General features: G+C 37.0%; 2 protein-coding genes across 6 annotated transcripts in view; both read left to right on the top strand.

Annotated features, from left to right (window-relative positions):
* mef2ab (myocyte enhancer factor 2ab) overlaps window positions 1-5,734 on the top strand; it is a 33,764-nt gene extending 28,030 nt beyond the window's left edge. For 2 of the 3 annotated variants that reach the window (XM_073859439.1, XM_073859440.1), the window contains exons 7-10: window positions 422-549; window positions 1,076-1,193; window positions 1,281-1,398; window positions 4,459-5,734. In XM_073859439.1, the coding sequence (XP_073715540.1) occupies window positions 422-549; window positions 1,076-1,193; window positions 1,281-1,398; window positions 4,459-4,783 (689 nt within the window). In that variant the 3' untranslated portion in view covers window positions 4,784-5,734. Of the gene's footprint in view, window positions 1-421; window positions 550-1,075; window positions 1,194-1,280; window positions 1,399-1,560; window positions 1,639-4,458 lie in introns of all 3 variants that reach the window. The other variant, XR_012360103.1, reaches the window with a different exon arrangement.
* A 4,415-nt stretch (window positions 5,735-10,149) lies between these two features.
* Window positions 10,150-26,367, top strand: part of mctp2b (multiple C2 domains, transmembrane 2b) — a 41,489-nt gene continuing 25,271 nt past the window's right edge. For 2 of the 3 annotated variants that reach the window (XM_055175093.2, XM_055175092.2), the window contains exons 1-3: window positions 10,150-10,310; window positions 19,406-19,930; window positions 25,379-25,499. In XM_055175093.2, coding sequence (XP_055031068.2) covers window positions 19,466-19,930; window positions 25,379-25,499 — 586 coding nt within the window. In that variant the 5' untranslated portion in view covers window positions 10,150-10,310; window positions 19,406-19,465. Of the gene's footprint in view, window positions 10,311-19,405; window positions 19,931-23,613; window positions 23,635-25,378; window positions 25,500-26,367 lie in introns of those variants that run through there. The other variant, XM_055175129.2, reaches the window with a different exon arrangement.

Genomic DNA, 26,367 nt, shown 5'->3' with positions numbered 1-26,367 from the left:
TATTATTTGGTATCGTCAAAAATGCCTACTTACGTGGTGGGCTGTGAAAATCACACCAGGTATTCCTGCAGAATCTCAAAAACAAAAAATACAACATTTGCGGCTGTAAGCAATTAACGTGCAGACTGGGACAATGCAAATATCAAAGAGGCTTGTGTTTGTAGTGCTCACTTCATTTCAGGTAAGTCATCATTTTTCAGCCCTGTTAGATTAAATTATAAAGCCTGGATGGTATGAACAGTTTGACCCCATGCAGTGCGCGCACCCGATAGTCATTCAATGTTTACAAACCTTGAAGGGGTCTATACGCATAGAATAACTATTACTTTCATATCTTTTTATAATCTAAAGAAGGTTCTTAATGATGAAAATGTTAAAGGTACTTTATGGAAATGTTTTTGTTTCTTTCTTTCTTATCCAGCTAATGGCTTCATCAGTAGTTCTGAAGGAGGAGGAGGTGTCCCGCAGAAATCTTCAGTGTTGTCCACCGCAGGTCGTAGACCTGAGCTGAGAGTTCACATACCTCCAGTACACAGCATCTCTCCAGCGGTGAGTCTCCATCATCTCCCATTACAGATCCACTGTGTTCATAAAAGACCTGGAGTTGTGAGACAATGAGAAAGTATTGACCTGTCTGAAGGGTTTGGGTTCACACAGCGTCAGTCAGACTGATTACAGTCATTAAATCTTTATTTTTTGCGAGCAGCCAAAGGAAGGTGAGGAACATTTGGTATGGAGTATTATGTAATGTTTCATTCCAAAATATGTGCACATTTACAAAACAGTCAACATTTATGCCCATTCACATGCTGGCGCGTCCCTCTAGTGGTTTTTACAAAACACTGCAGCCGGTTTTTATTTTATATACGGATTTTATTTTATATGATTTTAACACATGCATTTGTCGTACTTAAATACATAAGAAATCAAAAGTGACATCTTCAAACAAATGATGCTGGTTATATTCATATTGGTTACAGTATCACCTCAGGCTTTGCGAACTGCACAATGGCTTTTCAACCTTCTAGTTATTTCCACACAAATCAATCTCAGTATTTGTTTATTGAAACCTCAGAGAATAAACAGCCCCCAATCCAGCCAATCACTAAGCACACCGGTGGTTTCCGTGGCAACCCCAAGTCTGCATCCCCAGGGCCTTGTGTACTCAGCAATGACTTCATCTTACGATACAGGTAACCCACATCGCAGATTCTGTCAGACTTATCAATACGTAGATCTGGTTATCATTCATTTGGAGTCACTGCTTAATTTTTTTCTAGATTATACCCTGAACAGTGCGGAGTCCAGTACTTTACATGACTTCAGTTCACCAGAGAGCATCACATCCGGTCCAGGGTCTTCATGGGAACATAGTCAACCGGGCTTCACTACTCACAGGTGAAATAGAAGTGATGTCACTCACCTATATATTACCTTCAGAAAAAATGGTGAACACAACCTATTTTACCTATATGGGACGTTAAAAGTATATTAAATATTTAATGAAGAAAATGTAGAATGGATCTTGATTTTGGGAATTAATTGCATGTGAAAAAACAGATGTTGAAGAGGAGGAGTTAAGATATAATGTATTTGATGATGTCACCATCAAGAATGGTCATCGTTAAAGCAAATCAAGTAAGTACGATTAAAAAGGCGAACACATTTTTTCTTTGGAATATTATTGACCAGTTAACTCTTTCCCCGCCATTGACGAGTTATCTTGTCAATCAAAAGAAAACGCTTCCCTGCCAATGACGAGTTTTTACAGTAATCCATATTTCTGCATTTTTTTCCATATTTCCCCTAGGTGGTGCTGTTACCCAACCTATAAAACACTAAAGCATCCACTGATACAAAAACAGTAAAAACTCGGTGTATGTTTTGATCATTGCTCTGAATCTGATCTCTAATAAAAGTCCTTTACAAAAATGGAATAAACTCGGCTTTTTACTTAAATTTTGGTGTTTTCGCAGAAACCAACCCATATATGAGAGGTGATAAAAAGAGAACAAATGAAGAGAGGATGCAACTTATTTTCTGATTTTTCATTTGATATATATTGTATGTTTATATATTTAAAAAAAGAGAAAAAATTCTAGAAGGCATTACATTTTTGTGAAAATCATAAAAAATGCTGCTGCTGACTGGCAACTTTTTTTGAAACTCTGGCGGAGAAAGAGTTAATCATGACTCATAAGAAAACACTGGGTTATGATGCATTAAAGGGACATTCCACTTTTTTTTCAAAATATGCTAATTTTTCACCTCCCCTAGAGGTAAACATTTGATTCTTACCGTTTTGGAATCCATTCAGCTGATCTCTGGGTCTGGCGGGTACCACTTTTAGCATAGCTTAGCACAATCCATTGAATCTGATTAGACCATTAGCATCGCGCTAAAAAATGACCAGAGTTTGGATTTTTTTTCCTACTTAAAGCCGCTCTATGCAATTCGGCGTTTTTGTCAAACAGCGACCCCTAGAGTCACTGGAGAATACTTGCAACTGTCGTAATTTCCCACTCTAGTACTCCAAAGATAATGACCAGGTAATGTTTTATAATTTCATACAAATATTAGGCTACTGCATAGTCTACTAAACTACAGATGATGGTAATAGGATAATAAGAAGTTTATTCCAAGTGTAGAGTGCATATTATAATAAAGTACCGCGTTTGCTAGCTTATAATGTTTTTACATGATTGCAGGTAAATCACAAGTAAACATTACAAAATGACATGACAAAGTTAATTGTGTACGTTGGATTATCTCATAACATTGTTCGTTATAATGTCACTATACATGATTATTACTATTTATCATAATAGTTTGCAAATTGTGCATGTTTACACTATTTACAACCTCTAGGCTTATTTATGTCCTGATAATTATGTGAGATATTGACAACTGTTGTCATGATAATCGCATGACATACTACAAGCAAGCGCAACAACATACAACATAGACCGCAAACAAGTTTACAAATGAGAGATTTACTTACTAGTCCATCAACAAGATCCCCAGATCAGCATCCCATCCAGTGCTGTCTTTTAGCTCACGCCAACGAGTAAAAACCTGACCGAGTGGGACTCTTGTCCGGTTCCTAACGCGGTCGGATTCTCTTTTTCCTTTTCCTACTCACTTCCGAAAGCGCTTTCTTAACTTTTAAATCGTTTAGCCTCACGCCTCAAATTCACGCGTGCAGTTGTTGTTATAGGCTTGATCGACTTCATGCAGCGCTGCAAGAACCGACAGCCAGATGACGTCAAAGTGCTGTCTCGGATCATTCTCGCGGTACTTTGATGTCATCCGGCAGTCGGTTCTTGCAGCGCCACACGAAGTCGAACAAGCCTAACGTGTGTGACGTCGTTGCCGTAAAGCAAGTCTTGATTCTCGCGAGATTTGTCAGGGGCGGTTCTCTCAAGCTTGCATTGCTGGTTTTGGTAGCGGCGTCCTCCCCGAGCAACAACAGGAGGATGATTCGCCATACTATGACTTTGTTTACCACCGAAATAACTTTGAAGCTGTTATATTAAGGTAAAATAACTGCATAGTGTGTCTTTAAAACTTGACTCTTTTGTAGTTACATCGTGTACTAAGACCGACAGAAAATTAAAAGTTGTAATTTTCTAGGCAGATATGGCAAGGAACTATACTCTCAAACTGGCGTAATAATCAGTGACTTTGCTGCTGAAACATGATTGCAGCAGGCGTAGTGATATTACGCGCTGCCCGAAAATAGTCCCCTTGGTTACTTTTTATAGCAGGGGACTATTTTCGAGCACTGAGTAATATCACTACGCCTGCTGCAGCCATGTTACATCAGCCAAGTCCTTGATTATTACGCCAGAATGAGAGTATAGTTCCTAGACATATCTGCTTAGAAAAATCAGAAATTTTAATTTTCTGTTGGTCTTAGTACACGACGTAACTACAAAAGAGTCAAGTTCTAAATAGGAAAAATATCGAAACTCTTTGGTCATTTTTTAGCGCGATGCTAATGGTCTAATCAGATTCAATGGACCGCGCTAAGCCACGCCAAAAGTGCTAGTGCCAAACCCAGAGATCGCTGAATGGACTCCAAAACTGCAAAAATCAAATATTTAACTCTAGAAGAGCTGGAAAGTGGGCATATTATCAAAAAAAGTGGAATGTCCCTTTAATTCAACATTGGTTAGGTCAAATATGGGCATTTTTTTATATCTTTTTATTATTTAACCCAACGTTAGCTTTCAGGGTATTATTACGGTAACATACAGTACATAGAGAAGCTGTAAATTAACGGTAGATTACTGGCAATCATAAACCCTAGTAGTTTACCGAAATTTTTAGAGCACAGTTTTTGTGGATTTGTCCATATTTTACCCATCCATGAAACAACCCAGCATTTTTCAGACTATGGGAATGTGCATTATAAGGATAAATGTAAACTTTTTATGATGTCATCCTTATCTCCAGGGCCACACATCCACAGCCCTCCGATTCCTCTACCATCAGCATCAAATCAGAGCCCACCTCTCCACCTAGAGAACGTCCAGCCAATTCACTCTACCCCAACATCCACACCATACCCGACCACACCAGACAGGAAGTGGGCCGGTCTTCTGCAGACAGCTTCAGCTCATCTGGTAGTTCATATGAGGGTAGTGACCGTGAGGACCAGCGTCTGGACTCTTTAACAGTTACTGCTACCTCAATACAAGAGAGCAGATCATCACCGGGGACAGAAGATCGAGACGACCCATCATTTAAACGTATGCGAACGGACAACTGGGTGACTTAAGATCACGGCTGCTTTAAAGGAAACGTCTGAAAGTCAATTATGTCAATGTGGGTTGCAGACACGAGCACTGCTGTTGTTATCTGCTTCTTGCAGCAAATAATGAGAAGACACGGCAAAAACTGAGGTGTCTGTGAAGAGGAAATATAAAGACTGTGTGCTTGATACAAATGTTTTATTATTTTAATCTTGTGATTCCTTTATGATCAAAGCCACGCAGTATAAATATAGACAGAGACTCATTATTCCTCTATGGATCTGAGTTATGATGGCCTAATGATCATGTTTTATAAGACCATACAGTTGTGGACACATAGCTGGTTGAAATAGGAAACTTGTGGATCGGTTACTTGCAGATGACTTTCAGGTGATCCTCAGGAATATCCGCTTTCTCTCAACTGGAAATCTTTAAAGGAGTCATGTGAATGACACATTCATTTTTTTTTAAGTATTGTGAATTAAGTCTTTGTTTGCTGGCACTTAATAGCAATACCTCGTCTTAAACTTACAATCGCTATTTTGCAAGAAAGCAGTATTTGAAATCCATTTTACTTTCATAATGTGATGTATCGCTGCATAAAATATTAACAACAACAGTAGACATTTGGCTATTAGTTAACTTTTGTTTTCCCAACATTTTTCACCTTTGGAATTAAAGTGCATTGGTAAATTGTTCACAATATTAATGTGCACAAAGAGAGTTTCAAGGTTTCAACTAAAGGCCAATTTGGATTAATGTCGACTTTAAACTGTAAGAGACTATAAACACATCACGATCACAATTCATTTATGAATTATGTTGGATGTCATTTATACAGTGTGAATATTGTGAATGCTGCTTTTGAAATTCCAGTTACACAAGCATTTAAAGTCCCCATGAAATCAAAATGGACAATTCTTATTTTTTATGGAATATTGCAGTGTTTATTATAAACAAATTATCTGTGCAAGTAATTTTTTTTATTAATGTGCCCTCATAAATTTCAAAATCAAAAACAAAAAATGTACCTTCTCTGATGACATCAGCTAGACGGCTTGGGCGGAGCATCCATTAACCTCGTCCTCTCCAACTGTCAGTCTGCTGCGAGTTCCATTTCTGTAATGCTGCGTTTACACCAGCCGCGTTTCAGGTGTCAAAATCGCGCCTACCTCGTCTAGTTTGCCGCTTGAACATTTTGAATGCATAGAGCGAAGTAGACGTGCGGAGAAAGTAAGCATTTGATGTGCATCAGAGGCTAAATCCACTTCTTGTGGGAGGGGCAAGTGCTATGCGGTTGTCTGTTTGCAAGATGGCTGATGTTGATTGTGCATTCATCGAGAGAGTTACCAGTTTGTTTTTGGTCACCTTACTATTGGGGGAAAATAGTTTAAAAAACGGTGGGAATGCTGCGGGTCGATAAACGTCACGTGACTCAAAAGTGAAATGTGTATTTACAACTTATCAGGTTGCCTAATTTCCTTACTGACACTCTTCCAGGCGAGGTCCTTTTTATTCCTGTCTTGTGTCGTATAGCTCCAGGTGACTGCTTACAGACAATATCAAGCGTTCCTCCGTGTTGAATGAGTGACTCCGGGTGGGGCTGCCGCCACAGCAGCAAGCAGGCTCCTGATTGGTTAACGCGGCGCGAAAATCCGCCAAAGTACCAATTTGTCAACTCGGGCGTCAGCTGCAAATTCACATCAAACCCAAAATGCACAAAAAGCACCATTCGCGCGTACTGCGTCAGATGCTCAATGCGCGGCAGGCGGAATTGCGTCTACCGCGCCGCGCTACACGCCTCATTCGCACCGCAAGACCTCCAGACACGCGTTGACGCGTCTTCACATTGACTTAACATTGAAATTACTCGTGCTTGACGCCTCTACCGCGGCTGGTGTAAACGCAGCATAAGAAATGCCTTTCTAAATCCAATCAATTCACAGTGTAAACACAAGCCACGCCCACTATTTTCTTCATGTGAAATTCTCTGTTTCACTCAGAAATACATCACAAAGTAAAGCCATAGAAGTAAAGTCGATCGAGGCTTCCGGTTCACAGGGACTTACTGTAATAATGTATATAAAGTCTTTATGTTTTTATCGTCTATTCAGACTGAATGTAATGGGAGTATGGAAATGAAACAATGTTAGTGCAACAGCTTTATGTATGACCATTAGGAGCAAACATAGCATCTGCAATATGCCTCGTACACACTGCATATAAATTTGGTTGTCACTTCACCTTTTAATGCTTAATCCTGTTCTGTACACACACACTTCAGTCATTTACAGGACTGACAACCGCATTCTGCTACCAAATTAACTCCCGCAAAATGCAGGTAGGGACAAACACATTTACAGTAATTCTGCATAGTGTGTACAAAACTGGACAACCAGTTTTTATTAACTATTTAAACGTGCATCATGAACATGACAGGTCTCTCTTCTAATAAAATAAATGCCTAGAAGGGGAAAAGTCTTCTGTATGCACGGTGCTGAGAACTGCAAAAACAAAAAAATCCCAAATACCGAAATATATCCAAATGCTTTACCTTAAAGATCAAAATATTGGGACCGGTACCTAACTACTTTAATAACAACAAAAACTTTATCACTCTGCCCTTACAAATGTGAACAGCACACAATGCCAAAAAGGTTTATTGCAAAACATAATGCTGTAATATTATTTTGATCAAAGCAGTGAATGATAACCATGCGAGAGGGCAGGACGTTGCTATGGTTACCTCTCATCGCATTTTCGGAAGTGAGTCTTCCGTACATACATGGAAAAATCATTTAGGGGATTCATTGTCACTCCCAAAGGTTTGCAGTGTGTACGAGGCCTTGGAGATCTTATAAGAAGCTTGCCTGTACCTTAGATATTTTGCTGCTGATATCAGGTTTAACTGCTGATGTGCAGTTTTTCCTAAAATCTTCCCATAAGCCATATAAAGTTACTTTATAAAGACGCCCATGCATATAACTTTGGTTATTGCCTCATTTTATCTTAGAAATGCAAAATGCCTTTATTATTAAAGCAGCACAATTAATGGCAATAAACATCATATGTACTCCCTCTGTGGCTGTCAATATTGTTTAGTCGCTGTGGATGCTGTTTATCATGTATATAAATATAAATATGTAAAATATCTAGGTCATTCACTTGTGTGAAAAAATGTTTATGGGTATTAAACAGGATGTTGATTCTTTGATATTGACAGAATTCAGTTTGAGGTATTTTCCTCTTCACCACAGAAACACAATGCGCTTACATTGTTCCCACCATTTCTTGTATGTTTTACAGTATAGTGCATGTTACAGTAAATGTTTTTATTGCATTTTGCTTTTTAATTTGGTCAGAATTTATTGAATAAGCAGAGCAAACTCCTTGATTTTACATATAATGCAGGTTCATTTAATTCTGCAAGAGTGCAGTATAATGCTTTGATGATCATTATTGAATTCGACACACGTTTTAAATTCTGCATTGCATCAATCGATGCAAAGAAAATATTGCATATTACAATATTACTTATTTGTCAGTAAACTGATGCAAAATACCTTCTTTCAAGAGACAATGCTTTTGGTCTTTTAAACTTTTATGGTTTTTATGGTTTTATCTTTAACCACTAGCCTGTACTCACACAAAAAATCATATTATCATTAGCTATAAAGTCCAAAGTCTTTGGTAAAGGTTTGACTAAACAGCACACGTTGCACACAGTTGATCCAAACTGCAGTTTATTCTTATCCACCCAGAACAGAAAAAGACCCCATTTGAAGGATCTGTGGTGATCCAGTATCAGAGTAAAATAAATGGGAACAAATATTGCAAAATTGGTGGATGGATGGATAGATGGACAGATATACTGTCGATACTTAACATAACTCGGTTTGCAGGTGTACCTTTAACTGTGTGTGAACAGAAAGTTGCATGAAGTCAACTAATCAGATTGGAACTTGTGATTTAAATTTTATGTGCAATATGCATCAAAGTTCATTAAACAAATTGTGGGCGGGTCCATAGGTGTGCTGTCTGAGGCTGGGACTAAAGGTGTAATGTCGTACCCATATTTAAACTTTAGACCTTTTTAACCTTCAGTTTTACATTCTTATTTTTTTGTGACACACAACACGTAAATTTTTCTTGCTTCGCAGAGGATCACCGTGCAATTTACAGCATATCTCATTTATGTCTCAGTTACTGATGATCTAAACTGATAACGATAGAAGAATGACAATAGCCGTCTGTAATGAGACACTAGAATGGTTGGATTACTATCTACATGACTGACTAGATTACAGCAGCCTTGTTTTATAGGGGCAAAGAGTGATCTGACATTATTATACTACAAATATAACCAGTTAATAACTATTATCAGTGCATTAACAGTTTTATTCCTCCAGGGGGCGCCTCGTGGCTCAGAAATCAGAATATTTCCTGATTCACAAGCATAGATTAATTATATGAGCCCTGTAAATGGTACATCGGTATATGACATATCGTGGGGCTCAAACACGATTGTTTACTCCTTCTATTGTAAACCTTGTGCATGAAAAAGACAGAACAATCTCAACGTTACAGTCCAGATGTACATTCCCAACATTAAATTGCACATTAAATTAATTACAATGTTGTTACAATGCTAAAAACAAAATTGTGACTTCTGCGCTATATGCTAATTAATGCTATACGCTAGCGTTTAGACTGAAGTTCTACTATTGACGTTACAGTTACGTTTGCAGGTCCATACTGAAAAAACACAAACTTAACACTCAGAAATGATTTACAATCTACAAACAATTTATTATTCCTCAAAATCCATATCCTCATCTGATACAGACTCAAAAATAAGGTCTGTTTATACACACAGAGCTACTGAAGGAGCTGCTCTGAGAAACAGATCAATTTATTCTAAAGGAAAATCATAGGGTTGTAAATGGACATGTAAAAACGTTTCTGGATCATTTTTACACTTAATAGAGTCACAAACCTTCTATGTAGATATCAGAGAACAATTTAACATTATTTCAATGCATTCTTTGACACCTTTAAAAGAACGTTTATAATAAAATACATCATAAATTATATATTTATTATACATATGATAATCATATAATGACTTGTAATTCGCCCTATCCGATTATAATAACAACGAACAACTACTGGTCCATTTAAATAAGTGTTGAGAAAACTATCACGTGATGCACAACACTGCCTCTCCTTCAACAAAGCTCTGGGAAATGAATTACGAATTTACACATAAATTAAAACACTATAATATAATATAAAAAATTGGAGACATATCGTACTTGACCAATTAGAGAGAAGCTCTGGGCCACCAAGTCCCGCCCACTGTGTAACCCGGAAGTTTGATTCGCGCCTCTCCCGCTCGCTTTATTTCTGATTACTGAGGTATTTTACTTATACTCGTGTCAGTCACTCGTATAGGAAGTTACAAGCAGCACCGATGTGTTCCCATGACATGTTTCTTCAAGACGTGATCGATGAAGACGTGTTTCTGAAAATGGTTTAAAGTCTGGACGTCAGGTAATAATAAAGTAAATTATTAAAATAACTGTATATAAGTTAAATTCAAATGAATGCAAGTTGACATTGAATGATGTCGGTGCTGGGACAGTCCCACAACTAGTCTACATGTGTTCGTTTTGATCATTTTTAAATCATTTTATGACACTCTTTCGATTTTCACTTTTTTTAAGTCGTTGACAACAAAAGTTATGACAGACATATAGATTACATAACTTTATTAATCACATGTTTGGTCCCAGACGGTGATTTTTCTTCCTTTGTGAAGGTGAATGAGCTGTCAGTGTCATTGTGTTATGGGAGAGAGACTCTGTCTGTATGTCCAGTTTGACAGCTGTCACAAGTGAGGTAGAGATGCTAAAACGTCACTCAGTACCCTATTGGTCAAAAGTTTCGGGAACCTATAGATAAATACTGTAGATTAGGTAGACAGACAGACAGACAGACAGACAGACAGACAGACAGACAGACAGACAGACAGACAGACAGACGGGTAGATAAGAATAGATAGACCATTTACGAATAAATGTTGCCATAACATTTTAACATATTATTTGACTTCATGTGGGAGTTTGACTCAGAATGAAATTTTTACTGATGCCCATTAAACTCTTAGGAAGTACATGTGTTTGATTCATGAAGGAACTTGTTTGGCTCCACCTTAACCATTAACTTAACTTTACAGCCAGCTTTATTTACTCAAGTTAATCATTACATGCAGTTTAAGAAAGTGCTTGTATCAAACGCCTAATTTAACTGATGTCCATGTCCATTGATGTTCGATCCGATGTCCGATCCAGCCAAAAAGCCAGGATCGGACCCGATACCGAATCGATCCAGCATTTTGGATCGGGACATCCCTAATTTTGAAATCCTGTTTTGTTCACTACCTTACACTTTTAAAGCTTCTTTCTTACCTTTTTATTTTTTGTTGTATTATAAACTACAGAGAAACGTCTTACTTTCAGCCTAAAATTCCATTCAGCCAAAAAATATTTTTATCAATGGCATCGTGAAGCTCCTTTATTTTCAATCTAACATTTTTAAAGGGATAGTTCAGACAAAATTACACCATGGTTTACTCACCCTCAAGCCATCCTAAATGTTTATGATTAACTTTATTCGGACAAACACAATCGGAGTTATATTAGGAATTGTCCTGGCTCTTCCAAGCTTTATAATAACAGTAAATGGTGCTTCTGATTTAAAGTCCTAAAAAGTCCACCCATCCTTCAAAGAAGTAATCCACATGACTCCAGTGTGTTAAAGATATTTTGAGAAATGATGGTAAACACAAGGCAGATAGTGACAATTGACTTCCATAGTAGGAAAAAATATTTTGGAAGTATTGTGATAAATGATGAAAAAAATATTTTGATAAACGATGGTTAGCACACTGTTGACGGTACCCATTAAATTAAATTCATCAGAAAAAAGAAACTCATCCAGGTTTAAAACAACATAAGGATGAGTAAATGATGACTGAATTTTCATTTTAAAGTGAACTATCCCTGTAAGAAAGGCCTTCTGAGGGCAATTAATGCGATTTTGTAAGAAAATGTTTGATGTAGGACTAATGATGGGATGATAAATGGGTTAATGACGTGACGTTAACTATTTTGTGTCAATTAAATGTAAAAGGGTTCATTTTAAAAATAAAGTCTAAAATTTCTGGTTTTATTTCAATTTGAAAGAATATTATAAAATATTATTTGGAGGATTATTGCAAAAATGTCAACGTGGTGTAACCCGTTTGTGTCAATTGGTGTAACTAGTATTTTTTTAATGAAAATATAAATATATTAATAAAAAATGTGGAATAAAATATAATCATCTAGTTTTGTGTAATATGATTTTTTTTACATAATTTGTCAAATATCATTTAGAAAACAGAGCTTATTTCAGCATATTTCCGGACAAATATTACAAAAACACATTAAAATTTACATTTAGTAAATGTATTTTCGTGTGATATTTAAAAAAAAATATATATATTTTTTGATGATTACACTTACATGCCATCAAAGTGGAAAAAATATTAAATATTTCTCATTCTTTGGCGCAATTGGCTGGTCGTCACACCATTTTACATTTTCAGGTCCATTCAGTCTTAACATTCATAAAAATGGTGCAAATGTCATTTTTTATTGCATAAAATCAACTTAAATACACTATGTGCATTGAAATATACCTGATGCATGCTTTTATTCAAAAGATTTTTGAATTTCTCATCTCGCCAAACTGTTTTTGTCACTGACCCATTTTACGATGTACACTAACAATACCTGTTTGATATCAATTCTGAATCGCACAGCCGATATTATGCCAAGCTTTATCATGTACTATGACCGTTGATCAGAAGGAAGTCTTTATCAATCTGAAATCACTGTAAGTTCGTTTATAACATGCATTTGAAGAAGCAACACTTGTCAAACACAAACATTTAAAAAAATTCTTTATTATCATGAAAATACCTGAAAATGTTTGAAAAACAGTGATATAAATATGCTTTAGCCATTTATGTATTTATTATTATTATATATATTTTTTTGCTTATAGAGGGTATGTACTGACGTCACTTTTCCACGTGACCACGCCTGAACTCGCCCCCCTCGAGTGGCAAACGTTCAACAAAATGGCTTGCTTTCATAGCGGCTGCGGCGCAAATGCTAGTAAAACTATCAGCTTAAATTGGAATGAACTATCAATTTACTTCTCCTTTCTGTGTTTTTTGGCAGTCTGTAAAACGATACCTCCGAAATCTTGTTAATCTGTTAGTACAGTCTATCGCACAACAGCTTTTCCCCATTTCGACGCGTTTCACCGTGACGTCATATACATACCCTCTATAGCCATTTAATGAAGATGTTTGTGTAAGTGGTACTTCTTCTGTGGTGCATATTTAGTTTCTGCACGAGAGCGCCCTCTGGCTTTTGGATGTAGTGGCCTTTCACCATAATTCATTGAGAAGCATTGCAAGCATCATCTAGCCGATTTATCGGCCCAACACTACGTAGGACTTGCGTACGAGATAGTTGTTACTGGAAGCTAGTTATTACTTTGTAAAGTTTTAAATATTGACTTTTTTCTTACAAAATTGCATCAGTTGCCTTCAGAAGGCCTTTATTAACCTACTGTAGCCAAATTGATTATTTCTGTGTAGTATGGATGGGTTTTTAAATCAAAACCACCATTTATTACCATTTTAAAGCTTGGAACAGCCAGTGCATTTTTTTATATTACTCTGATTGTGTTCAACTGAAAAGATAATCATAAACATTGAAAATGGTTGAGGGGGAATTGGTTCGAGTCAATCATGGGGTATTTTCATTTTTGGCTAAACTTTCCCTTCTTGTTTTGTTTACACTACACTAAATGAAAATGAACGTCCGGTGGTGTCACATTGGAAATGTATTAATGTGTGAAATAGAGATTTTCTGTAGTTCCTCAAAGTTTCTTCTCTGATGACAAACAGTGACAGAAAGTAAATCGGTTTACACTATATGACAACATGGGAAACTCAAAATGTTCTTCTGTTTTTAGTGGGTTTGATTCTGTTCTGAAAGAAGAATAGAGATGTCATAAAGTGGTGGTGGGGTATATTTAGTTGCTGTGCTATCACTCGAAACCCGAGTGTGATATTTACTCAGCCATTGATTTCCTCTAAGAGAATGGGTCACTGGCTTTAGTCCAGCAGTCTCAGATAATGGCTCAGACTGCAGGGGAAGATGCATTAAGATTTGCAGTGCTGCATGGTTGAATTATCATGACAGAGTTTGACTTTACTTCACATGTGAGCTCATATCCTGTAATTATAAACCGCCATTTATAACACCTTCAACATGAGCTGATCTTGTCATTTAATCTTCAGCTAATGGTCATGGTATTAAAACACAAGTTCAGATCACACAGTATTGCCTTTCAGAAATTATACAGAAAGTATTCAGATCCTCTTTACTTTTTTTAATGTGGCAGCCTGAAAACAGAATATTAGACATGTTTGTATATTTATTAAAAAAGAAAAACTGAAACACATTGGCATAAGCAGAGGTGTCATGCCATTCAAACAGATTGGCATTTTGCATGGAACCTCAAAATAAATTAAGCATCTTTGCATTTGTTAATTTGTTTTATAAGCAAAATATGAGCAGTTCCTCACCTCACTCTGAGATTTTTGCTGTTTTAATCACGTGTTTCATTCTGGGAGCACTTAATGAATTATACAAACCCAGACGCAAGCGCTTGGTGCCATCATTGTGCAGGGTCATGTTGCTGCTGGTGCTGCATTTGTTATCTGATAAAATAAAAAACGCCATCACAAACACTTGTAACACTTTAAAAACGCAACAGCTACAATGTTTAGTTTACCGATCTTGTGAACAAAGATGATGGTTCAAAGTCTGATGATTGTTTCATATAAATGTAATTATCAAATGTTATAGGCTATATTTTTAAAGTTGCATGCTTTCAATGCAATTAAATTGAAATGTGAAAATAAACAAAAAATGACAGCATTACATTAAGATCTACTTGCGTTGCATCTAAGGTTTCTTTTTTCCTGTTTTTGCAGTGTTGATTATTACGGCCAATCACATACGTGACAGATGAGCGTATCAATGTAACATTTAAATAAGTTGTCGGTGTAAAAGTGCATTCTTTACTTAGTTGTAAAATTAATATGTATTCTATTAAAGAGCAACTATTTCATTGCTAAAAACAACGTTATTTTGTGTATTTGATACAATGTGTTCGCTTGGTTTATGGATAAAAAATACACATTTTTCGGTATTTTCCACATACCGTACATTTTTGTAGCTGCAGATTTCACTCTCTTCCTAAAACGCACGGATTTGAAAAGCTTGTATCCTTGATTGGCCAGCTAATCTGTACATTGTGATTGGCCTGAATACTCTGACCTCAGCCGGAAATGTGACGCTCCTTACCATGTTTGGAAGATTCGCTCACCATGCAATGCTAACGCGAGTTAACTTACAGGCTGTAAGTCCAAGCGGGAGGAATTATGATAATGTCGGTCTTTACTACATTACCAATCCCATGAAGTAAACTGTTGCCTACAATGCGTGTGTTTGTTGTAGTCCAAGAAAAGAGATTTACGATTTTTTGTAAAATCGTGAATCGGACCATTGGTTGCTCTTTAATGGACATTAATAATTATGATTACACTATGAAGTGTGCACACTGTGCCCCCTTAAAAAAATTGGTGCATGACCCCCCTGGGCATAAGTATTCAGACCCTTTGACACCACACTTGCAATTTAGCCCAGGTGCCTCCCGTTTCCAGATACTCGATTACTTAAAATGACATCTACCGATATATACATATTGTTTTGCTATGTACTTCAAAGTATTATGTTGTGATGGAAACAGTGCTTTATCTGCTGAGAGAGAGAGAGAGAGAGAGAGAGAGAGAGAGAGAGAGAGAGAGAGAGAGAGAGAGAGAGAGAGGTTTTACTCTCTCTGGTCCATTTCCTTGGTGTTGGTGGAGTTTCAAGAAATACGTCAGACCTCAACTACCATGTGTGAACATTAGCACATTGATGATAATGATCTTTGACTGCCTAATCATAATTATATCTATGTTTTCTAAAGTAAATTTGTGTTGTGCATCTGCAAAACTTGTCAATGTTTGGATGAGCCCAGTGGTTGCCCATAGATAGCATTCACCACAAATTCTCTATGATATCTAAACCCGTAGATAGCAAGCAACTGCACACCAGCTGCAGAATTGGAGGATTTATTTGTGATGATTCAGCACTGAATTTAGCATTTAGGGGTTAAGGGTTTGTGCAAGTCCTAAACCCTAAATACGAGCAATAAAATTAAATCACAAATAATGAATCTGGTGTGAACCCTTACTGTATGTCTTTAGTTCATTAGCAGGAAATAGATGTAAGATCACATTATGTCAACTCACAAAGACATGGGATCAGCTTGTATGTTGCTATTCAGTGGTTTAGGCGTTTAACGTGTTGCACCTGTTTAAAAACAAATGAAAAATCAATTTGAATACGTCAGTGCTTAGTTGACACTTGATCTTGACTCACACTATAGACTGACAGTACAGTACAATTATATTATGATAGTTTAACAACTTGTATATTCTTCATTGATTAATTCACTTGGGGAGTATTTTGTATACTCTGTATATAATTTAATAATTTAGCTTTAAGTCTCTTTATTATTATGTATTTACTATGAAGCTGCTTTGCAGAAATGCAAAATTGTGAAAGCTTTATTGTCATAAACTTGATTGTCTACATTACAGCTCCAGACCAGCTGAAATAATCAATACATTTACTTAAGCCCAGGAGATGTTTGGCCACTTCTGAATGTTTTATGTACCCAGATGGTTTTATAGCCTGGTGCTGTCCGCCCTCAACAAATTACAGTCATGTTTGTTTGTTTATTCTTAGCACCATTTCAGTATCTATTCATGGCCAGAACTGGTTAATCCAAACAAGTTGATCTATACACACATTGAGGGAGAGACAATTTGGAAATTCAGCTTTTTGGCCTGTAGGAGGAAACTGGAGTACCTGGAGTAAACATGCGAACTACACACAGAAAAGCCACCTGATCTAGCCGGGCTCGAACTGGGAACCTTCTTGCTGTCATGCAATAGTGGTACGCACTGAGACACCCCAAATACAGTCATACTGAATCTAACACCAGCCAGACTGGGTTTCCATCACCCTGATTTTATGCTTATTTGGAAGTATCTAATAAGAAATGAGTAATGGAAATACCAAATTTTAAATAAAAATCCCTTAATTTGCCAAATAATTTTGTGCTCGCTTGATTTTGACTTGTGCAAAAAGAGTAAATGAGAAAAATGTAAGATGGAAATGCATTTGCCGAATAAATTCTGACATTTTTAAATAAAATATCCCAAATATAACAAATTTGGAAAAGATGGGCAAAAAATATATGAATATGGTAGAAAAGTTCAATGTCTAGACATTTACACAATTACAATATTCCTTGTAGTATAATAGTGCGAAGTTCCTGTAATTTTAATTTATTATAGTTGTTATTATTTTAGTATCCGTTTTGGACATTGTCCAAGACATGAGTAAATAAGTTATTTGTGACTGCAATAAATCTATGTATTGCAATATTTGCGCTCATGAATAAAACAATTGCAAATTAAAGAGCAAATGTAGACAAATAAACTGCATTTCATAGTATGTTCGTTGATGTGTTAGCCAAACACAAGACGTTTCCGTGCAATTATATAATGACAAATAGGACACAGTAAGTACAGTTTTTGACTTGAAGATTTTTTTATATAAGAAAAAGTTAACACATACATTTACCTTGACACTCCATCTGACACGTTTGTCATCTGACTTTAAGAACATGTACACACATGCCAGTGTGAACCTTCAGCGATTTAATTTCTTGCTTCACGTGAACTGATTTGTATGTGCACTTGACAGAATATGTATTATTTTTTTAAAAATTTAATAATTTGTAACATGTTTACTAAAAGGTTCAAGTGGGTCATTAGCTAGCTTGAAGTGGTTTAGATAGTTGACAAGATGGATAAATAGCTTGTAAGGCCATGCCTTTCTGTTTGCATGTTCTGTCTGTGTTAGCATGGGTTAACTCCGGCACTCCGGTTTCCGTCCACAGGCCAAAAACATGCAGCTTAGGTGAATTGGAGATGCCATATTGCCACTCCCCCAACATGTTACCTGTTATGGATTAACTTGTGTATGGATTAACCAGTTCTCACCATGAATATAGCCATAGATGCTGGAATGGTGTTAAGATTACACCACTTTCATATATTTTTTGATAATTTACTCACCCCCATTTAATGTTATGTCTTTGTTCAGTCGAGAAGAAATTCAGTTTTTATATGGATTTTTCTCCATATAGTGGTCTTTAAATGCAGTTTAAAATTGCAGTTGCAATGCAGCTTCAAAGGGCCCTAAACGAAGCCCCAAAAAAAGAAGTACTTTGAAACCACAACTACTCATCTTGCACTAGCCTTGCAATGCGGCAGCGTGACCTTACGTATTACGCAATCATGTTGAAAGGTCACACATGATGTATGTGAAACTACCGCTACAAGACAAGTGTGAAGAAAGAGGACTATTCTGACGACGTTGTTTTTGGAATCATATACTAATTAATGTGTGTGTCAGTTTATTGTGTAAAATGATCCATAAGTGTGCGTTTCACATATGTAACGTGTGACCTTTCAATGTGATTACGTAATATGTAAGGTCAAGCTGGCGCGTTACACGGCTCATACAAATCTTTTTTTTCGGCAAAAATGACAATCGTTTTGCTAGATAAGACCCTTGTGCCTCGGTTGGGATCGTTTAGAGGTCCACTAAAGCTCACAATATGGAGAAAAATCCAAAAAGCTTAATTTCTTTTCGACTGAACAATGAAAGACATAAACATCTTGGATGACATGGGGGTGAGTAAATTATCAGGATTTACAATAATCAAACAAACAAGATGTACCTGTCCAGCCAGGTCCCCAGCAGCTGGTAAACTTGTCAACTGCTTGGTCCAGTTAGGGCTGGGTGGTATATCTGTATTGTTTCCCAGCGGGATACGGGATGAGACAATAGCGTTTATATCGGTTTGGTCTGATACGACCCTATTTTTTTTGCAACAGAAGCTCTGCCAGAAATGTACACTAAGGTTAGACGTAAGAAGCTCACATGTTGTGTAGGTGTATATTTATACACAGGAAGGAAAACCTTATTTTTGAATTACATTTTCATCATGCGCTGTTTTAATAAATGTGACACAAATGCATGGAAACATTTATTACCGAGATATGAATTTGGGTGTTGGTTAATCTACCATTTACAAAGCATTTTACTTGCATAGTGTGATCTATTTATGAAGAAGCAATACATTCATGTATTTTATTCATTAAAATGGAGAAAAAACATGCGCCTCTAGTGGACACTCCAATCGAAAGATGCAGCGATATATGTACCAGGAGAAACGTATTTCAAATTACGCAAAAGTGCGTAAATCCAATGAGCATGTGTGGAGTTTTTTAACACTTTTATTTAATTTATTATCTCTTATTGTCACTGCAGGTCTAGTGTGTGAGAGAGAGACCTGTACGACCGACTTGCGGTTTAACTTACATCCCTTTGATGGAGGAAAAAAAGTCTGTGATTGAAACCCTGCGCCAAAAAGCCAAACTCTTGCGATCATCTTCACGGGTTAGCGGTGACAAAAACCCAAACAAGCCGGACGTGAGGGAGGAGCGTCTGTTGGACCAGCGGATAAAAACCGATGTTCCTCAGAAGGGTCGGTTGTCCTCCCCCTTAAGCCACTCCTTCCGTCTGAAATCCTCACCCTTAAGCCATTCACGGGCTTTCTCCGCATGCTACAGCAGCCCAACCACCCCTCCCAACATGAAAGTGCAAAGAAGAGGGGCCGTCACAGGGATTACCGATTCCCTGAACATGCTGGTGGACTCCACGAGCTGGCCGTCGCAGGACTCACTCTCTGATAGTACACATGAGGAGCAGGACTTCTATGAGGCTACAGAAGAGATGGTGCAGGAACTAAAACCAGAGGACACACAAGATCCTTCTTCAGGGAGTGTGAAAGAGGTAATGTCGAAATTTATCTTTAGTGACTTTTTTACGAACTCAGAAAGAAAATTCTCATGTTAAATTAAATTTGTAAACTGTATTATTTCTGCAGTACATCCATCATTACAAGCTTATTTTTCTTAAAATAAATCTGAGGAAATATATAACTAGTCTATATATATATGTGCATTTTTGATTTATTGTCTAAATCTGGGTTTTTTGAAATGTGGGTCAGGACTCACTTGTGGGTCGGACAATGGGATAATGTGGGTCGCACAAAGTCGCTTTGATGTTTTAGTCTAATTAATGACTAGCAATGAAAATGATTTTGATCGGGAAACCATTAATTATTTTGATGTTTCAATTAAACTTACATTTCATTATAACATGACAAAGAGAATAAGAGTTTAAAAAGTCTATTTTTCATTTTAAAATATGTTGGATAAATTATGCTAAATGAAAAGTTTGGTAACCACTGGTCTAAATAATGACAGTACTGTATTTTGCATTTGTTTACCTTGATCTGGACTTTTTACAAATTTTGCATTTCATCCTAACTACAATGTATTGTACAGTACTGTGAAAAATTTTAGGCCACCATGCTGAAGTTTGCCCCCCACCTAGCGCAAAACGTCGGCAAAATAGTCTCAATCGCTTGTGCTCTGTTTGTGCCGGTAAAAGTTTTGTTCATGTTGGTTTGCTTTTTATAGTATTTGACATTGAATTAAAGGAATAGTATACTCATTTTCAATACCAAAACATGTTAGCACCCCAACCAAGAATTGTTGATACATCCCTCCACCACCTGTGTGCATGCACGCAAGCGCTGGAGTGCGCTGCGATGCTTCGATAGCATTTAGCTTAGCCCCATTCATTCAATGGTACCATTTAGAGATAAAGTTAGAAGTGACCAAACACATCAACGTTTTTCCTATTTAAGACGAGTAGTTATACGAGCAAGTTTGGTGGTACAAAATAAAACGTAGCGCTTTTCTAAGCGGATTTAAAAGAGGAACTATATTTTATGGCGTAATAGCACTTTTGGGAGTACTTCGACTCGGCGCAGTAACACCCTCCCTCTCCCATTATGAGAGGGAGAAGGGGAGCGGACTTTTCAGGCGAGTCGAAGTACTCCCAAAAGTGCTATTACACCATAAAATATAGTTCCTCTTTTACATCCGCTTAGAAAAGCGCTACGTTTTATTTTGTACCACCAAACTTGCTCGTATAACTACTCGTCTTAAATAGGAAAAACGTTGATGTGTTTGGTCACTTCTAACTTTATCTCTAAATGGTACCATTGAATGAATGGGGCTAAGCTAAATGCTATCGAAGCGTCGCAGCGCGCTCCAGCGCTTACATGCACGCACACAGATGATAGAGGGATGTATCAACAATTCTTAGTTAAGGTAATAACATATTTTAATATTGAAAATGAGTAGACTATTCCTTTAAGGTGATGGCCACACTTAGCCCTCCTGCATGCACCATGTTTACCTAAAATATTCTTGTTTGATCTGTGTTTGTGCTGCTTCAGTGTTTTAGATATTAAAATAATTATTGTTGGTCATTCTGAGATCACTCCAAATTCCTGGCACACCAGCAAAAACGGAGCACAAACGTTTAAAACTATTTTGGATAAATTTGGAGAATGTAGGGTAGCTAAGTAACCTTAAAATACATCCCATACATTTTCTTTTAAAGGACTGATTTTACATTTCCCTTGGTGTGTAAGTGTGTATTAGTACATGTTAACGATATGCAAAAGGTACAAACCATTACATTATCATACCCCGACATTATCATAATTATTCCCACTTCAGACTCACGGCCTGTAAGTTAACTCCTGTTTGCACTGTTTTGTGAGCGAATCTTTCAAACATGGTAAGGAGTGTCACATTTCCGGATGATGTCAGAGCTATTCAGGTATTCAGGTTATTGAAGCTACAAAAATGCAAGGTATGTGGAAAATAATGTGTTTTTAACCATAAACCACATGAGCACATTGTATTACACCAAATACACAAAGTAGCATTGTTTTTAGCAATGAAATAGGTGCACTTTAATAAAATCCAACACAAAAAACAGATTTTTTTACAGCAAAACCACCACAAACGATTGACGCAATTTTGCGTTGGGGGCCAACTTTATGCAGGTGAATGACCTTTGTTGGATTTGGCCATAGGCAGGTAATAATTATTTGGTCTGTTTTTATACCACAATCAAAAAATACAAGAAATTTGTATTAAGTATTAAAAAACAGAATTAAATTATAAGCTAAAGTATCAAGTACTTAGTGTGAACTCCCCTTATGCTGAATTCACACCAACCGCGAATAGAGTGTCAAATTCGCGTCTACCACATCTAGTTTGCCGCTTGAATTTTTGAATGCATTCACACATCTAGAGAGAAATAGATGTGCATAAAAAGGCAGCGTTTGAAGCAAAATTGGCACGCATCCGATGCGAAATCCACTTCTTGTGGCAGGGGCAAGTGCTAGGTGGTTGTCTGTTTGCAAGATGGCTGATTGAGCATTCATCGAGAGAGTTACTGCTTTGTATTTGCTCTGGAGAGCAGAACAGCGGCATAGGGTTCAGCGTCGCCGTACTTGGGTCCTCGGGAGGCGTTCCCAGTTTGGCGAGTTTCATTATTTGCTCCAGTAGTTGTGCCTGGATGATGGGGCTTTCAGCGGTACTTGTGCCTGTATCGCACCCAATTTGATGACCTGTTGTCCTGCGTTGGAGCGAGGATCACTCTCCAGGACACCAACTACAGGTGCTTTATCCCGGCGCAAACTGACACCAAAGTTCAATTTTTTCAGCTTGGGCATCAGACCAAATTCGCATCAAATGCACAAAAGCGCGTATCGCGTCAGACGCTCAATTCGCGTCATTCGCGCGAACAAGGCTAACGCGTCTTTACATTGACTTAACATTGAAATCATACGTGTCAGATGCTCTATTCGTGGTTGGTGTGAACGCAGCATTACACTTAAGCAGGAACATGCAGGCTCGCTTAAACCAAAATTAAATAAAATCTTACTTTATAATTCTAATCAAATGACTTCAGGACTTCAATCTCCTCAAAAGAGTTCAAGAAGTGTTAAGTGCCAAGAGAGGTCAACACTAAATGACTAACTTTAACTAGAAGAAGAATATGTTGTGTACATATTTCCTGTATTTGTATTTTAATAAAGTGAGCAACACTTTAAAACTTTTCAAAAACAACAAAGCTGGTGGTTGCCGAAGACTTTGCATAATATTGTAACTCAAAATCAAAAGTTTACATAGCAAAATTTGCGAACACTAATAAAATAAAACAGATCCTCTATTTTGTATTTACCTTCAGGGGAGGAACATCATCGCTCATTGTGTAATTCAGTTCCTCTGGCAGAGTCACCGCTGCAGGAACTTGCCATAACATTTATAAACAGTACTATGTGGTAATCTGTATCATGTAGAACATGCAGGCGCTTCTCTATTTGTTTAAAATGCAAATGATTGTTCGGGAAGTGTCATGCTACCTTTACAGTACAGTAATCGCAGTTTTAACCACACAAACATAGATCTCGTGGTCAGGTAAAGATGGACGCCGTGCTTGTTCGATAAGTCTGCTTTCATTTGTGTTTTTAATCCTCCTTTTTTATTTAAGTGGAGATTTTATATAGTTTCATATGGGCACTACTTAGTGGACACTGTGTGATTGATACTTTATGTCTTTGGGTGAGTAAATTGCCGAGTATTCAAAGTGATTCAGGTGATTTGTAAGACCTTAAACAGTTAATCACCTGACCTGATGTGGAAAAAGATTAACATTGCGTTTGTGTTGGTTTTGGAAACCTTACACTGGCTGACTCACTGAAGCTTTTTTACCTAAACAAATTATACAGCAACTTACTGTAAAATGATCTTAAGAGGCTTATGCAGTGATGTATGCTTTATATTAGCCCCACCAAAGGTAAAGTCATGTAAAAACAGGACTGTTTTTGCTTTTTTAAGTTTCCTTAGTACTGTTGAATTCCTCTTTGTTGCTTCATGAAGTGTTTATCTTCCCTGCAGCTAAGGAATTTTTAATAAAGATATTAAGGCCGACGGCTCTCGGCGTTATTCTAGAAAATGACCAGTTACCATGACAAAGTGTAGCCAGCTGGTCAATAAAACTATTCAGAGGATTTTATCACCATCAAGAGACTCACAGTGAATATGAGGAAATAACTTACACCATTCCTGTAGTTTGTGAATTACTGCCGTTTCTGATGGTATTCGATCATTTGTTGTGTTTGTTTGGTTTTGGGAGAACACAAGCCACTTGTGAACAGAAATGGTTCGGAGACGTTCTCCATGCAGGACAGCGAATGCAATAATGTACGTTTAAGTTTGTTTGATGTGTTTGTGTATTGTGTTGCGCTTTGTTTTACTAAAGGCTTCGCCAAGCAATTTTGCGTTTAAAAGACATCTAATAGACGTCCAAACATCACTCCAACGTCTAGGCTAAAACTAAATTAAATAGACGTCTAACCATAGCCTGATATTAAATGAATAAATAAATGAAAGTAAACAACTTATAGTCACTGTGTTGACTTTGCTCACATGATGATACATCCTGCAAGTTATTTTGGCAAAAACAACATTATTTAAATTTAATTTGGCTAGAAGTGGAATACTGTATCAGGTCTATAGTTAACCTAGAAAGTGAATTATCATGACTGCTCATCCAAGGGGCGCTAATTCAAAATAAGTGTTCGGAGTGTCATGTGTGTTGCTTGCTTTTTCAAAATATGTGTTTGTTGCATCATGTGAACCATGTGCATCACGTGTTTTGTCAAGGTGGGTGCCTGCTGCATATGCGTCAAAACTGTTTATGATAAAAGAGACGCTCACGTTCAAAAAGTACAAGCAAGACAGCTTAACAGTAAACTTTGATTACGCATGAGATTATGTGAGCATCTGGCAAACGCGAGCTTCTCTTTTACCATAAACCCTAGACGCATCTGCAGCAGGCACTTATTTTGACAAGACACGTGATGCACACACAATCTCTCGACGTGCAGAACACATATTTTGACAACAGGAACCACACACGACGGACTACATACATGTTGTGACGAACTTCTCATCGAGTACCCTCAAAAAAATAAGTCACCGGCCGCCACTGCGACTATTGCTTGCTGGGGTATTTAAAATGTCCCTGAAATGGACCATACTGTGCATCTCAATGTTCTTGTGTCAAGGTTTGCTGTTTGACCATCAAAGAGTCAAACAAATGCATCCCCACAGATGAATGTTAATATGTGTCAGACAAGGTTTTATTTTGACAGTTTGATGAGGCTTTATAGTAGATTTAAGGTTTTGAGTGTTTAATAAACAAACACAAAATGCCTTGAATGTCGATTAAGAAAAAACTGATTTTTGCAAATACATACAGATGTATAATGATAAATGTGTAAATGTATTATTGTATTTGCAGATTGTGGACATGAGGCCGGGGACGCCTGTTGTGGGTGAGAATCAGCGTGAACATCAAAGATCGTACCTGCTCACCATATGCCTAAAAGAGGGACGTGGGCTGGTCATACGAGATCGATGTGGTAAGTGTCAGATCAAACCACACCCTGAAACCCAATAGACATTTAAATTACGATTAATGGTCAGTGTGTAATCGACTGTTTGTTAAGGTGAACCCAGAAGATAAATATGCAGGTACAAAAAGCCCGGTAGAAACTTGGAGAATGATACTGAATGTATTGGTTTGATTACCAGAGGAACGTGTGGACTGATTTAATGTATAATCATTTACATGTTACGTATGGCAGATGCATTAATTCAATTTACTATAGGAATAAAGTTATACCTTTAAAAATTAGGCATGAAAAAGTTAAAATACTTTCTCTAAAGCTGTTTAACGACTTTCCTACATGTCAACAAAAGTTCAGTTTTTGTCTTAATTTCCAGCATATATACAGTGTCAAGAAAAAGTATGTGAACCCCTAGGAATAAACTGTTTTTTAACAGTGATTTGCCATACAATGTGATCTGATCCTCTTCACAAACACAATGTGCATAAGTTTGGCCTAGTCCTTTTTTTCATTTATTTATTTAGATGGGACAGGGCATAATAATGAACGTACAATAAAAATTGACGTAAATACGTCGGATTTAGCACAATGCTAAAATCCATCCGTAGTCCCACACGTAAAAAACAAACTCAAAATAAACAAACAACAAACACAATAATTAATAAACCTATAACACTAAACACATTAAAAGTACCTAAACAATGTAAAATACTAATAGTAATACTTTTATATAAAATACGTAAATGTCTATACATAGACATGCTATGCATCTTATTAAATACAAATAAAATACAAATAAAATTAATCTTTTAAAATTAATCTTATTTTACTTGCATTTACGGAAAGTGACCCTAGATATTAAGTCTTGTTTTTTCTTTTC

This window comes from Misgurnus anguillicaudatus, chromosome 21 (assembly GCF_027580225.2).
Source record: "Misgurnus anguillicaudatus chromosome 21, ASM2758022v2, whole genome shotgun sequence".
Classification (NCBI taxonomy): domain Eukaryota; kingdom Metazoa; phylum Chordata; class Actinopteri; order Cypriniformes; family Cobitidae; genus Misgurnus; species Misgurnus anguillicaudatus.
The sequence above is the reverse complement of the archived record's forward strand: the minus strand, read 5'-3'. Positions and strand labels throughout refer to the sequence as shown.